At 38.2% G+C, this 15,398-nt stretch overlaps 1 protein-coding gene across 1 annotated transcript; it reads right to left on the bottom strand.

The window, feature by feature from the left end:
- Window positions 1-4,660: 4,660 nt before the first annotated feature.
- Window positions 4,661-12,218, bottom strand: LOC100367772 (putative glutathione-specific gamma-glutamylcyclotransferase 2). The gene is made up of 3 exons (XM_002736440.4): window positions 12,016-12,218; window positions 6,785-6,820; window positions 4,661-5,959 (listed from the first exon to the last, which is right to left on the bottom strand). Exons 1-3 carry the CDS (start codon window positions 12,148-12,150, stop codon window positions 5,591-5,593), a joined length of 540 nt encoding a protein of 179 aa, XP_002736486.1. The 5' UTR covers window positions 12,151-12,218; the 3' UTR covers window positions 4,661-5,590.
- Between the last annotated feature and the right edge of the window lie 3,180 nt (window positions 12,219-15,398).

Genomic DNA, 15,398 nt, shown 5'->3' with positions numbered 1-15,398 from the left:
TTTTGATAGTATAAAATATATTATCGAATGTGTGTGTGTGTGTGTGGGTGGGTGTGTGTGTGTGTATATTTATTACCCCCCCCCCTTTCCCGGTCTTGAGTCGGTAGTTATTTTACGTAGTGAAGTCGTAAATCGGGTGTTGTCCTCGCTACTGAGTGATACGTGTCAAGATTCAAGAATTATTGGATGAGAATTGTGTTGATCTTGCCCACTGCTTTAAATTAAAGCAGTCAGTGTAAAAGTAAGCAGGTTACGCCCTCGCAACAGCTTTTGTCCCGCGTTGTTGCCCATACTTAGTGTGCCAAGAGACAGATTTGAGACTACCTAAACCGGCTTCATGTTTTGTCCATTTTGTTTTTTTAGTTTTGAGAGATTCCACAATTTCGTGATGTTATATAATAGATATATTGCATAGTTTTAAAAATGCAAACAAAATTGGATTGTCTACAAGTAGTGAACGATAGAGGTCATGGCCTGAAACGTCAATACTTCAATACAATAAACTTTAATACAATAAAAAACAAATCAGCATTGTATTTTACGCAGTGAACTAGCATCGTATTTGACATCGAAAGAATGCGATCATCTAATGCACATGTTCACTTGTTGGTTTTGTCCAATAACGATGACTACAACTGCACACAAGTATTGTACGTGTCGTTTATGACAAATCACAATCAAATCCAGTCAAAACTGTGTTTATACATTTCAACTTGTTTGTCTAACTGTAGATGCATCGTCCGAATCGCACGGTCCCGTGTCTTCGACCTATATGCCTTTCCACGATACCGTGCGGGATCGCATAGGCTAATTGCGTATCGTAAACAGTAAGATCTAATTGGACGCGCCTCGAAACAAGGCGCCCAATCAGCTTGGACGTACCAAATTATAAAACAGAAGACATCCTTCTCGCACAAAACTGAGTCGATTGCCTGTATCTGATGAGTCTTGAGGGCACCAACACCGAAATCTTTCGCAATTTTATCACAAATATCACGATTCATGGGCGCCGCCATTTTGTTAAAAATGAAACTCCAAAGAGGAATTTATAACACGCAAACTAATTGGACAATGATTAGCCGCAACTGACTACTGTGGGCGCTGTTAGAATACGCATATTTGATGGTCGTTATGGCAATGGTCTGTTTAGAGGCTTTACCTAATAAACTTAGACCTTGGGTAGCGAAGATGCAAAAAAGAAACTGTTGGGAAAAATCGGGTAATTATGCACGCACAAACGTAATGCACGATTTAAAAATAAATATCGCATCCATACTAATTACAAATTTACAATCAACACACGATTATTTATCTGTAGTTTTCGTATCTACTCGCATATCGTTATTACCCTAGTTTTGTGCCAAACTACACATGTACATTCATAAGTAATACGACCCGTAATGAGATATACAAACTTGTTATCAATAGAAATATTATGAAATGAAATTCATAATGACCCGAAATTCATCCTATGATTTATACATTTTGTTATGCATTTGTAGAAATGGACATAACATTTACAATATTTAGTTTTCATGGTATTGACACGGTTATAGACGTTACTGCTGATGGATTGTTAGGGGAGGGGCTTGCATGAATGCTAATTTTAGCCAATCACTAATTTTCTATTAATCACTATATTATAAAAGTCACTGGTAAGTAATCATCTGGGTAATATATGTGGGTCTCCTACCATTATAGTATTTGTTCTACCTGGCTGAAACAAATATTGTTAGTGAAGCAGACACTGCATACATAGAAGCAACTATTGAAAATGAGAGTGGAACTCGAACCCACAACATCAACCACAGCAGAAAGAGTACAAAACTATTGAAGATTGTAGATTCTCGGTAAAGAAATTTCAATGGTAATTTCATTGTCACGTGGTTTATATTGAATTATTCATGAGCAAATGACAAAACGCACAGTACGTCTTTTGTATTTATGCGCAGCACGGGGCAATACTTGCATAATTGTATACTTTTTTTGTGGTACAATTCCGTATTGAACAGTCTTGCAAATGTATGGCCTCTTGTAGTTTCCTCGTGGTGTTTCTTATATTTAGCATTGATAAATGTGAATCTAGTAAGCAACCCTTACAGGGCGGCAGTCGTCGTGCCGCGTCCTGTTTGATATGGGACTCGCAACGACGTATACAGCGCGTGTAAAATGCATTGTTTATTTACGCGCTGCGCGACGACCACCGCGCTTTAAATGCCAACGTTCACGTTCGGGGAAGTTTGATTTACCACAATCCCGAATACAGTATATATACAACGACGACAAATTAAATATAAACTGAGAATATAGTTGAAACAACCCTAACGTGTGTATGTTCACTGATGTAAATACAAGCTAAGATTATTATTAAAGGGGGGTCGTCACCTGCGCATACGTCAGGTAGCCATAGCGTGTCATTGTTTGCAAACAAGCGTCTACTTACTCACGCCTTGAATATAATCCATTAATCAGTGGTACTGGCAATCCCATTATACGTCCGTACTCCCATACGATTTGATAAAGTGTAGCACTCGGCAATATCGAAATCGATGTTTGGTTAACATCGTTAAATCCACACTGTTTAAAATACTAAATATTGATTCAGTATCACAGTATATAGTTGTAATCAAATACTCGATTTGGTGGTTATTTTTAAAGTTATTCAAACAGCCCATCTGACAATATTCCTGTTTTCCTATAGGGCATTACAATGGGGCGTAGCATACAGAATAAAAGACGAGAATAAAGAAAATATACTGAAAAAGCTATATATACGAGTGAAGAATTACCACCATTTCCTTTGATATTCTATCCCCATTTAGAAAACGCCTCCTCCATAGATGTGTTGGCATACATTGTTTTAAATGAAACCACCGAACACATGCACACTGATTTCATAAGACCAGAGAAAAAGGAAACTACAGCTGAATCTATTGCAACTGCTATTGGGACGAACGGACTACGAAATGATGACTACCTTTTCCAACTGGCAGATTTCCTAAGAGAAGTTCCTTCTGCGGATGATCCGTACATCTTTGAACTGGAAAAGTTGGTCAAAAAGTATTAATCCATTAAGTTTTAAAAATATTTATATATTATTCGGAATGAGGTTGATATTGTTTGTCTTGTCTTCAAAGTTGCCCTGTATGGGATATAGTCATTCACTAAAATTTGTGAAACTAAAATATAAGATACGTTATCGCACTTGTATATCGCTATTAGCATGTAATACAAAATGGTCTCAGTTTATGACGTAGTTTGCTCGCATACCTTGGTAATTTGAAGCACAGTTTACAATTTTGCATTTGATTTACTCTTATCAATGGCAAGAAAAAAACATACTTATATAATGGTACGTGGCCATGGGAATTAAAAATGAATTTCGTTTAAACGCTTATGTATATGACTTATGGGATCGGGGCTGTTAAAAGTTTTCTGGTGGATTATTTCGAAGACTAATATATTTGTATGAATAGAAGAACAAACAATATAATTCTGCTGATACGATACGGTTTGATGAAATGTCACGTGATTTGGTCATGTCACGTTGACATAAATGTTGTTGTAATAATTATTAATTAATATGCATGTACACTCAACTTGTCATTTGTTCAAGCCACTTTCCGAATTGTCTCACAAAAAGTAACGGTTCATTGTATTTTACAAGCTAAAGGTTGGACACTCCCGTACTCTCTCAATATACCCTTACACGTAGACACCATAATAAGTAATAGTACTATTATTCATATAATATTCGTGTGAACATCATTGAGGACGTAGCGTTTGTATCAGCGTTACACGAACCTTTCAGTGAATGACACGTCATAAAATTATTAGTTAGTTGAAATGCGGAAAATAATGAATTAAATGCCATTCATTCATGAAGTATAAGATAAACTTGCTGAGATTATTTAGGGTGCGAAACTTTGCTGTTTCGATTAAAGAAATTAATTTCCATTGTGTGTTTTTTTTATATAGAACTGGTGGTTTGAATATAAAGTAGCAAGAAAGTTAAAACATATTTACATGCTCAAAGTTTAGGCGACCTAGAAAACATAATCAGGGATTTTTTTACTTTGAGTTTACCTTTCGTATTATGGTGGTATATTTAACAGAAATATTGTTGGGGAAGCACGGTCAGAACATTTACAATAAATACCAATACCAATATCAAATAAGTATACAGAAAACTTGTAACACTAGCCACACCTTATAGTGTGTAACATCGAATAACTTGAATCAACAAACCAACAAATACACACTCATCCCATCGAAACAGAAAACTGTCGAACATATCGCGACTGGCATCGGAATGACGGTAAATACTTAACAGTCCGATTTGTCCGCAAACCTGTAGGCTTGGATATATTATAAACATACCCAAAGATGCGAGTTGAGAAAACACTGTTAGTTTTTTAGTTCATCTGCAATTAACGTAAATTAAGTATTGCATTTGCTGCAACTTGATGACAGCTGTTATCTCTTGCATTACATTACTAGCATGGTTATATATTACTGCCCGAATATGGGCGTTTGTGCCCAAGCACAGGTGATCATTTGCCCGACGCTAGGAAGACAAATAATCTCCTTGCGCGATTGCTTTTAAAAGGAGGTATTTCGTGTTAATTAGTTTGTATGTAAAAAACAAAAAAAGGCCGGATTGGGGTTACAATTAATTTATTTGTTCAATCAAATTTAAATGTGTAAGGTTATATTTGGAGAGTTGTGGATTTTCGGTGTAAATGCACATAATAAAATACTAAATATAAGAGTACATATCTAAAGATTCAGTGATCAAAGTGATCAGAAGAACATGCATAAAATTGGTAAAAGATAAAAATACAAACAAGCCAAATTTATTGTAAGTTCACGTTCAGGTACTATCCATCAACAATCCTACTTTCATTGATTATCTGCCGAGGATATACCCACCTGAACTATAAATAAAAGAAACAGAATCAAATACTTCTGCATCATTTGTCTAGAATTTGATTCTAAAGGTCACATCTTTAAAACAGGCTATAAGACAAAAGAGATGATTTCGATTTCGCCATCATTAATTTCCCACGCATTACCAGTAACATTCCACATGCTCCAGCCTATGGTGTATACATTTCAACTCTTGTTCGCTATGATAGGGCGTGTAACACATATACTGAACTTATAACGCGCCATAGATTTTTCTATTTCAAGATATTAGGCCAGGGCTTCTCTGGAGAGCATCTTGCCAGGACATTTAACACATTTTTGGCAGGACCTTGTGTGAAAATATAATCGTACTGTTAAACAGATGGTCTCTGATGTCATTTGTCCTATGTACCTGAATACAACTTAGATTGATATATGGAGAGTGTCGCATGTGGAGCAGGTTGTGCTCACTCTTTTCGAAACACATGACATCACTTCATGTGTGTGTGCCTTGGGATCCACATGTCATTCTTTCACTGTTTGTGTCTCTCGTATAGCGTGTTTTGTCCATGGACTTGTACTTTCCCCCGTTAGACTTATGATTTAGATATTGGATTTGTATGATTTCTATTTCTATTTCAATACAGATAATGGTGTACAGACGATGTTAGCACATTAAAACTCAAGATTGATACTTTTTTACCAACGTTTCCAGTTCAAAGATGTAAGGATCATCTGCAGAAGGAACTTCTCGTAAGAAATCTCCCAATTTGAAAAGGTAGTCATCATTGCGCAGTCCCGTCGGTCCGATTGCAGTTGCTATAAGTTTGGCGGTAGTTTCCGTATCCTCTGGTCCGATATAAGACGAATGTATGTGTCTGTTGGCTTCGTTTATAACAATGTATGATAACACATCAATAGGCGTGCTGTTTTCTGTGTGGGGGTAGAATGTCAAAGGGAATGGCGGCCGCTGTTCTCGTGACTGGAGCTTTTCAAAAACTTTGTCTTTATTCTCATCTTTTATTTCGTATGCCACACCCCATGTAATGCCCTGCAAGGAAACAGAAAGTAGTGTCAGGTAAACCTTGCCGAACAACGTTAACACTAAGCCGTCCCTTTTGCGAAGATATTGACAAACAACAAATGAACCAAGTGAAGTTAAAATAAATCTAATGGTAAGAAACCCATTGACTGGTCATGAGGGTAACTTCGTACCATGAGACACGGAACTCCCAATACATTAAGCAGTGCAGTGTTTGAAATTACTGCACACCCATACGCCCAGCATGGGTAATTATTCGGTTGGGTTGGTGAAAATTTCAAGTTACTAGCTCTGTGGTCGGGTAGATGTTTTTAAAAAAATAAGGTAAAATATTACTCATCCCAAATGTCTACGGATGTATGATTGTTGTCAAAATTATGTACCTAGAGGACTGATGTGTCCGATTTGACACGTGCAACATGTAACATGAGTATGAATAACAACAATCCATAAACGATGCGTGATCTGGCGAACTTTCACACTATGCATGATTTGTAATCCTATACTATGCGTGATTTCAATGAACTCTCACAATATGCGAGAGTTCCAGTTGATTATGAATCAGATTTTTCTTACTTGAATGAAAGTCATTGAAGTGAAACTGATTGAGTGAAATATAGTGAAACTATTAAAAGTAAATATGATATTAAAAACATAAACAGGGCTGGTAAATTTTGAGTAGGGCAGGCAAGTTTTCAAAGTTACCTGTCCTGTTGTCTGGTAAACTCGACATTTATATTGTTTTTTCAGTAGTCCATAAATTGGTGTTCAAATGTTCATTAATTCTTTGCTAAAATACACGACTTTATACGAGAAATATCGTTGCAGTATTACCTGTGGGTCTTCAATTAGAACTGCTGCTCTGCCAGGCTGAAAATAACAATTAAACAACAACGTTAGCATGTGAAACATAAACGCCACACATGAAAGCACACCCTCTGTCGATTTATCGTGTCATCTATATTGTAATTGTACCAAAACTATTGAAAAGACAATCTGTGCCTTATAAAGTTCATTTGAGTTTCTGAGGTGGCCATATGTATGAAATATAGACGTCATATGTATACTCTCTTTGCATATGACGTACATCAAATCAGGAGTAATGATTGGAAGTTGGATACACGTCATCAGGCAAGAAAGATGCATCTATATTGATATTGTTTCTCACATCTAAGTTTTCCATTTACATATCCTAGTCTGAGTATGTAGAGCTTGATATGAGATGGGCGAAATTCAAGAAAATATCACATTATGATTATGGTGGTATGAAATTGTGATTTTTCGAAATACATAATATAATATTTGAAAGCGTTGTTGTTTCAATTGTCTACATATGTGACAAACAAGTGTTTTTTATCAAAGTCATTTAACTTTTTTTTTTGTTTTTTGCAAAGTTCATATCTCATTATACGGAATTAATTGTTTCTTATCATATACCTCGTATTGCCCGGCCTCGTAACGTTATGGGAATCCCGAGGCGCGAGCCGTGCAATAATTGTCCATATCACGCCCGGGCCTCGTTTACCATATATGGTAAACGCGCCTATTTCCTGGAACTACTTTCTGTTTACAAACAAAGCGGGTAATTCGAGTCTGCGCTCCGATAATGGCTGACGATATTATTCAGTGGATGGGAAAAATACCGAAAGACCAGTTGGGCTCATTGTTACCCTGACGAAAGCCGGCATTCCACCACAACCAATCATAAAGATAACTGGTCACAAAAACGTGTCAAGTTTACAGCACTACGATACTCAGTCAGCCGATGCCAGCTGACTGTGACGATACTGTCTTCACGGAAGATAATCGGCGCATTTCAGATATTCTTAATTGAGCTACGCCAGAATCTGAAACTGTAAACCAAATTGCTTCTTGTCAAGCAATTGTTTCTCGTTCACCGACTACAGTTTGTCTATGAAATCAACGTGTCCCTACCTGCGGCTACAACAACAGCTCTAAGAAAACGCCCGTTGTCGGACGGTCAGTAAATGACTAACTTAGCTGTAGTGTTCAAAGAAAGTTTATAATGAGTTCGTATTTATTACCGTTAAAATATTGTTATAAATTTACGTTCATTTGCTGTTTCATTAAAACGTAATTTGTGGATATATTTGGTGACATTCGTTTGTGTATTGTGTGAGAGTTATTGACGCGTTTGCGTCGTTTAGAATCCTCCGTATAAATCCGTGCCGGTAAAAAGGCCTGTATCGAATTGCTTTTCTTTTGGGCCAGACGAGCGAAAAATAACATAACTAAAGACACTTTTTTCATATAAGGTATATGATAAAACTTTTATGGACTGGATACGGCTTTTGCTGCCCTCGGTCGTACGGCTTACGAGTCCTCGCAAGCTCGGGCGCTTCCGCCGTACGACCTCGGGTCGCAAAAGCCGTATCCAGTCCATAAAGAATAATAGTACATTAAACTCACAAACTGGATAGGCTAAATAATTTCCCCTCGTGCATTCGTCACTGAAAATGAATTCTCACTATAAAATATATTAATATATAAACAAAAGAAATAATAATAAATAAATATAAATAGTATATGAGCTATTATATAAAAACATTTGTGTTTTCTAAATATATGAGCCAGAAATTTCAATAAATGTTTTACTAATTGTCTTAGTTTAAATATTATTCCAAAAAAACTATTTTGACTAATTCTAAGCACTTGATAACCAGACGTTTCACGTCCACGCCATTTCTACAAAACGTTAAGTTGTAGAACAAGTACGTAATCCTCATCAACTCTTGTTTCCATGCTACTCTGACATGAGCGTAAACGTTTTCCGTAAGTGTTTGCCCACAGTTTAGCCGGCTTAGATTTAGGTAGAAATAACATCAGCAAACAATTTCTTTTTCGTTGTTTTATGCTTGATTAGGTCCTAATAGACCTAAGGCCAGTAGTATGATTAGTTATAGTGACCCAATATTTATATTTATCACAATATATGGGTTCTAAATATGATAAAACATTATTTCTGACTCAATATTAGATATTGTAACATATTTGTGTAGGATTATATTCCGCAATATGTCCACTATCGTGAATAGTATGATGCAAATAATAGTAAATGTATGCCATATAGTTCTGATGTGGAATGCCCAGTGTGGTATTTACTAGCCTAATAAATAGGCAAATCAATTGGGTTAATTAATTCAAAAATACCTTTCCAGAAAAATTTCTGTTGTTTGCCTACACAAAGACCCATCATACACAAAGTGTGCATTTGAGTAAATTACAGTCTGATCAAAATCCAATATATAGGTATAAGACTTAATTTTTTTTATTTTCATTTTTTATGTATATTTACTAATTTTATGTAATATACTAATTTTATGGTTTTACTTTCCGTTATTAAGTTTTTCTTTTATATATCGTATCTCAAACATATCGCAACAAAATCGTCAATAGCTTTTAGTTAGCTTCTCTACATATTTTGATTTTTTTATGAAAGCAAATTCCGACAGATACATAGCATCCTTGAAGGAGGAATAATTCAGGCAACAGTTAGATCTTCAGATAATTGCTAAGTCCTTGTCACCTTACTCCCGATCTTACCTTAGACTACATTTAATTTAGTAGTTTGATATGTTATGTAGTGCGTGTCATCTTTGTGACAACACTAGACCAGCGTGGTCTGAGAGTATTTCACTGGCTGTATGTAGTAGCTTATTTGTACAATCCTGAATTTTTAAGGTATAATGTTACAACTCACTGGCTTCACATATTCATGAAAAGAGATGAACAGATATGCAAAACCGACCTCGACCAGTTTACAAATGAAGATATAGTTGGGCCAGGTTCTATTTTGCGTCATTATAGAACAAAGCAATATGCAAAAATTACATTTAAATCGTGGTATAACAATTTGCTCGTGTAGTTGGGTCAAAAAATACGTGCATCTTCTGAGACCTTTCTCATAATGACCGCTTACATATATTAAAACGACCCAACCGACCCACAAACGCCCAGATCGATCCAAGAACAGTCGAATTGTGACTCAAATGACCCAAATCCAATCAATCACATACCATAAGTTTTAATCCACTAACCAAACTTCGGCTGTGGATCAAGCACCAGCCATTTGATAAGTTTTTTGAGAGCACTGTTCGCAAGACTAATTTCTTGTCTCAGTCTTACTTATCATGAAGAATCATGAGAATGAGCACGAAACAAGTTATGCATTTTTCCGTCCATGTCATGGTTTACAATTTTAATAATTACAATGTAAAATAGACAATTTGTGTGTTTAATTAATTAATTTACTTATTAATAAACTTGGTGGATTTGAAATCAAACGTGAATTCGTTAAGTTTGCAATCTGCTTGTCAGCTTATTTGCACTAATCATATTTTGCAATATGCAAGTTAATCATTTAATTTGGGTAAAAGCGGACTGATAAAATAAAAAAAAAATAAAAAATGCATCTAAAATGTAGTACACAAGTTTGCACGTTTATATTATTTATATTTTTGACTTATGAAACCCGTCTTTGTCGTAGTTACGCTTTCACGTTTGGCCTTTTTGGCATCGATATATTAGCAATAACGTACCGTTAAACACGTCACAGAAAATAACGGAGACGATGTAATTTTTTAATTGCAATGTTTTTCATTGATTTATTATTTTTGTTCACAGCAATTATTCTATATTATTAAACGTCATAGAGGATATGAAAATGGTGTGATTGTTTTCAAATTGTAAAATTTTTAAACTTGAAAATTGTTTGTTTAGTGTAAATTTTGTATTGATTTCATCAAACTATTTTGATATTATTAATATTTTAGTACAGTGTTTTTTATTGATTTCATCAACATATTTTAATAATTATTTTTACTATTTTTTTATCGCTCCGTCCGTTTACTATGCTTTCTCGGGAATACATCGACATTAAATATCACGCCATAAAGATATCGAAATGTGAAAATGTTTTTGAAGGGATTTTGAGTGTTTACTATTGAATATTTTGATATTATTAATATTGTAAACATGATACATTATTATAAATAAATAAATGCATGAAGCGTTAAACACAACAGTGTAGTTAATGTTTCTGTTTTGAAAATGCCATGAACGCTACTCCCTCCCTCCTGACATCTTCTCTTTCGCCGCCTAATTTTACAAGGACACAGAACTGATTCAGATCCAGGAACGTTGTCCTAGATCAATCGAGGCCCACGGCAAAACACGTACTGTTTTTTTGTGCCAACGAGATTCTGCTTAATTTGATTAACGACTAGCTTTTGTCGTCTGGTTTCAAGAATATTTTTTGTATACGTCTAGATATACCAACACCTGGTGTCACTTTAGGTATACGGTCATAGCTTTTTTAGTATCTCACTGAATAATGTATGAGAGCGAGGATGTACTCGTTCGAACGATTTTGTTTACGCCCGTGACCTAATCCAATCAGATTATAATACTTGCTAGTGTGGCTGGGGTCACGGTCAGCTGATTTTTCCATACGTTTGGCCACAGTTGAGGGAATGTGGTTTGGCCTATATATAATTCGCTACGACAAGGGCGTCCGTTTTCTCAAAGCCGTTGCTGTATAACTGAAAAATACACTCGTACTCGAAACTGTGCCGATTTTTGACAACTGCAAAACGGCTAATAGAGTTGTTGTCACGACCGAACATTATGTCAGACTCGGGCACCGAATAACCGATACCCTCGCGAACTCTTCTGTCAGCCTTCTTGTTTACGGCATGCTACTTCCGGTTTTCCCACGATAGTATTACTAAAAATAAAAACCCAACCTTGTGAATGTTATAACTGACCAATCACACGGGTGGGATATCACTTACGTAAGGAATAGACAGCAATTCGGATTGTTGCCAGGGGCCTAACCTGATCCGACGACCCAACCTAGCTACAGTCGTAGAAAGTGAAAAGTGCGTTTGAACAGTTCCCGTCGTTCTTTACATCGGTGTTATTTTATTTTTACTATTGCGAAACCATTAATTGGTATTTGTACGGACTTTACGGTATACATCACAACAGTGTAGACTCGGCAAAAATTTGACCCAACGGCACAAAGATCACAACGTTCTACCTACATTCTCGTGGGTACCTCTGAATCTCGTTGATTTCCCCCACATTCGCCTCGTGTATCCCTTAACGTATCCAGCCACTCTGTCTTCGTATTCGAACTCGGGATTCCAAATCAAGGATGCATGGCCAAAAATCCACATTTTATAAAACAGAGCCGCACAATCACGTACTGGGACAGTGTACAATAGCGGCACTCGTAAGCAAAACAGCTGGGCTCAGGTGACCCAGAGTCTGATATCACAAACTGCGCATGTGTGTGTATGTATGTATGTATGTATGTATGTATGTACATGTATGTACATGTATGTATGTATGTATGTATGTATGTATGTGTAGTGTAGTGATACGTCATCAGTTTGTGTGCATTCGAACTGAGATTCCAACGATGATACCAAAATACTAATATTCAGTGCGTACCACAGGGAGCCCGGGAAAACTATAATCAAGTGTAGTACGCAGTCTCTATGAGAGGGGGGGGGGTATCGGCTGTTATTTAGTGCAAGAATTAGACAAAGGATGAAGGCTCCAGCCAGCTCACATTTTTTAAACTCGAAAAAATACCAGGTTGAAGAATATTAGTTGCTCCCTCAAATTTCGCCAAAGCTTTGCCTACACTTTACCGATATCTGCGGAATAAATCAAGAAAACTACACAAATTGACTCCATTTAGGAATTTCTAACGGTTTGCCCCAACGCACGGCATAGTTGGAGGCGTGGCCTGTTCAGCATTTTGTCAACAACCAATCACAAGACAGGTTACGAACCACATCGAGGTCACGACTCGGTTAGCCTTGCTCAACTGGTTCGTAACCAGTCTTGTGATTGGTTGTTAACAAAATATGAGCTGGCTGGAGCCTTGATCCCTTGTCTATTTCTTACACTAGATACCAGCCGATACCCCCCCCCCCCCCGCGCTCATAGGGAGCGCGTACAGTTGATCATAGTTCCTGGACTCCCTGTGTGCGTACCTGAGGTCCCACAGGGATCAATTCTTAGCCCACCCAACTGACATCTTCCATTTCAGATTATTTGCAGATGACACAAACTTACTTAAATTCCTCAAACATAACACCGTCAACTTAGCCCAGACTGATGACCATTTTCAGAAAGTCTGTGATTGGTGTAATGCCAATAAACTAACCATCAATGTTGACAAAAGTAATTAATGATAATGAATTCACCAAATAAAGCTGTCAAAACTGAGTGATAGAGGGCGTGCTATTTGGGTGTGACCATTGACAACCAATCCCATATTTAAAAAGTTCACAAAAACATTGCTCCCAAAAATGGAAATAATTCTATTCTCCTCTTGTTACACAATTCTTTAATCTTACCACAAATTATGTGATATATTGAAATATGGGGTCACGTCTATACCACTTCAATTATCGTACTACAATAGAGAACTTGTCTCCCTTATCACGTCTTCTGATTATAGTGCACCTTCAATCCCTTTATTTAGACAATTTGAATATACATAAGCTCTGTAATCTTCACATAAGCCTTTTCACTTTTGATCAAATAAATAATAACTTATTTATTCACTGTCTCATAAATATCTAACACGATTTTCTACTATCCCTAAATATAGACATTCACTCTCGCAGCACAATTTTCAAATATTCATGATTCATATTCACTTGAATCAACTCCTAAATAACATCAGAACAATAAATGTTAGGCATATATTTTAAAACAAACGAGATATTCCCATTGTTTAGTTGTGGCACGGTTCCTGTAGGAGCGAGTTTTGGTACAGTTTTGTGATGCCAGTACAATGGTGGTGGCGGCGTCCACGTGCAGTAATGGCGGACATTTGTTACAGGGGTGAGGTGCCAGTGCAGTCATGGTGAAGTTCACATACAGGTATGGCGACATTTTGGTACAGGGCGAGGTGCCAGTACAATGTTGGTGATATTTCCGTTTAGTGATGGCGACATTTGGTACAGGGGTGAGGTGCCAGTACAGTGGTGGTGACAATCCCGTTCAGTGATGGCGACATTTGGTACATGGGTGAGCTGCCAGTGCAGTGGTGGTGACATCCCCGTTCAGTGATGGCGACATGTTGGTACAGGTGTGAGATGCCAGTACAGCGATGGTGACTTCCCCGTTCAGTGATAGCGAGATTTGGTACAGGTGGGAGATGCCAGTACAGTGCTGGTGACTTCCCCGTTCAGAGATGGCGACATTTGGTACAGGGGTGAGCTGCCAGTGCAGTGGTGGTGACATTCTCGTTCAGTGATGCGACATTGGTACAGTGGTGAGGTGCCAATACGGTGTAGGTCACATTCCCGTTCAGTGATGGCGACATTTGATACAGGTGTGAGCTGCCAATACAGTGTTGGTCACATTCCCGTTCAGTGATGGCGACATTTGGTACAGGGGTGAACTGCCAATACAGTGGTGGTCACATTCCCGTTCAGTGATGGCGACATTTGGTACAGAGGTGAGCTGCCAGTGCAGTGGTGGTGACATTCCTGTTCAGTGATAACGACATTTGGTACAGGGGTGAGCTGCCAGTGCAGTGGTGGTGACGTTCCCGTTCATTTGGTACAGGGGTGAGGTGCCAATGCAGTGGTGGTGACATTCAAGTTCCCGTTCAGTAATGGCGACATGTTGGTACAGGGGTGAGCTGCCAGTGCAGGGGTGGTGACATTCCTGTTCAGTGATGCGACAGTTGGTACAGTGGTTAGGTGCCAATACGGTGTTGGTCACATTCCCGTCCAGTGATGGTGACATTTGGTACAGGGGTGAGCTGCCAATGCAGTGGTGGTGACATTCAAGTTCCCGTTAGGTGATGGCGACATGTTGGTACAGGGGTGAGCTGCCAGTGCAATGGTGGTGACATTCCTGTTCAGTGATGGCGACATGTTGGTGCATGGTGAGTTGCCAGTACAGTGGCTGAGACATTCCCGTTCAGTGATGGCGACATGTTGGTACAGGGATGAGGTGCCAGTACAGTGGTGGTGACATTTGGTACAGGAGTGAGGTGCCAGTACAGTGCACGTGGTGGTGACATTTGGTACAGGGGTGAAGTGCCAGTACAGTGGTGGTGACATTTGGTACAGGGGTGAGGTGCCAGTACAGTGGTGGTGACATTCCCGTTTAGTGATGGCGACATGTTGTTACAGGGGTGAGGTGCGAGAACAGTGGTGGTGACATTCCATTTCAGTGATGGCGACATGTTGTTACAGGGATGAGGTGACAGTGCAATGGTGGTGACATTCCCGTTCAGTGATGGCGACATGTTGGTACAGGTGTGAGATGCCAGTACAGCGATGGTGACTTCCCCGTTCAGTGATAGCGAGATTTGGTACAGGTGGGAGATGCCAGTACAGTGCTGGTGACTTCCCCGTTCAGAGATGGCGACATTTGGTACAGGGGTGAG

Source organism: Saccoglossus kowalevskii, chromosome 17, assembly GCF_978046115.1.
Source record: "Saccoglossus kowalevskii chromosome 17, keSacKowa6.1, whole genome shotgun sequence".
NCBI lineage: Eukaryota > Metazoa > Hemichordata > Enteropneusta > Harrimaniidae > Saccoglossus > Saccoglossus kowalevskii.
The sequence above is the reverse complement of the archived record's forward strand: the minus strand, read 5'-3'. Positions and strand labels throughout refer to the sequence as shown.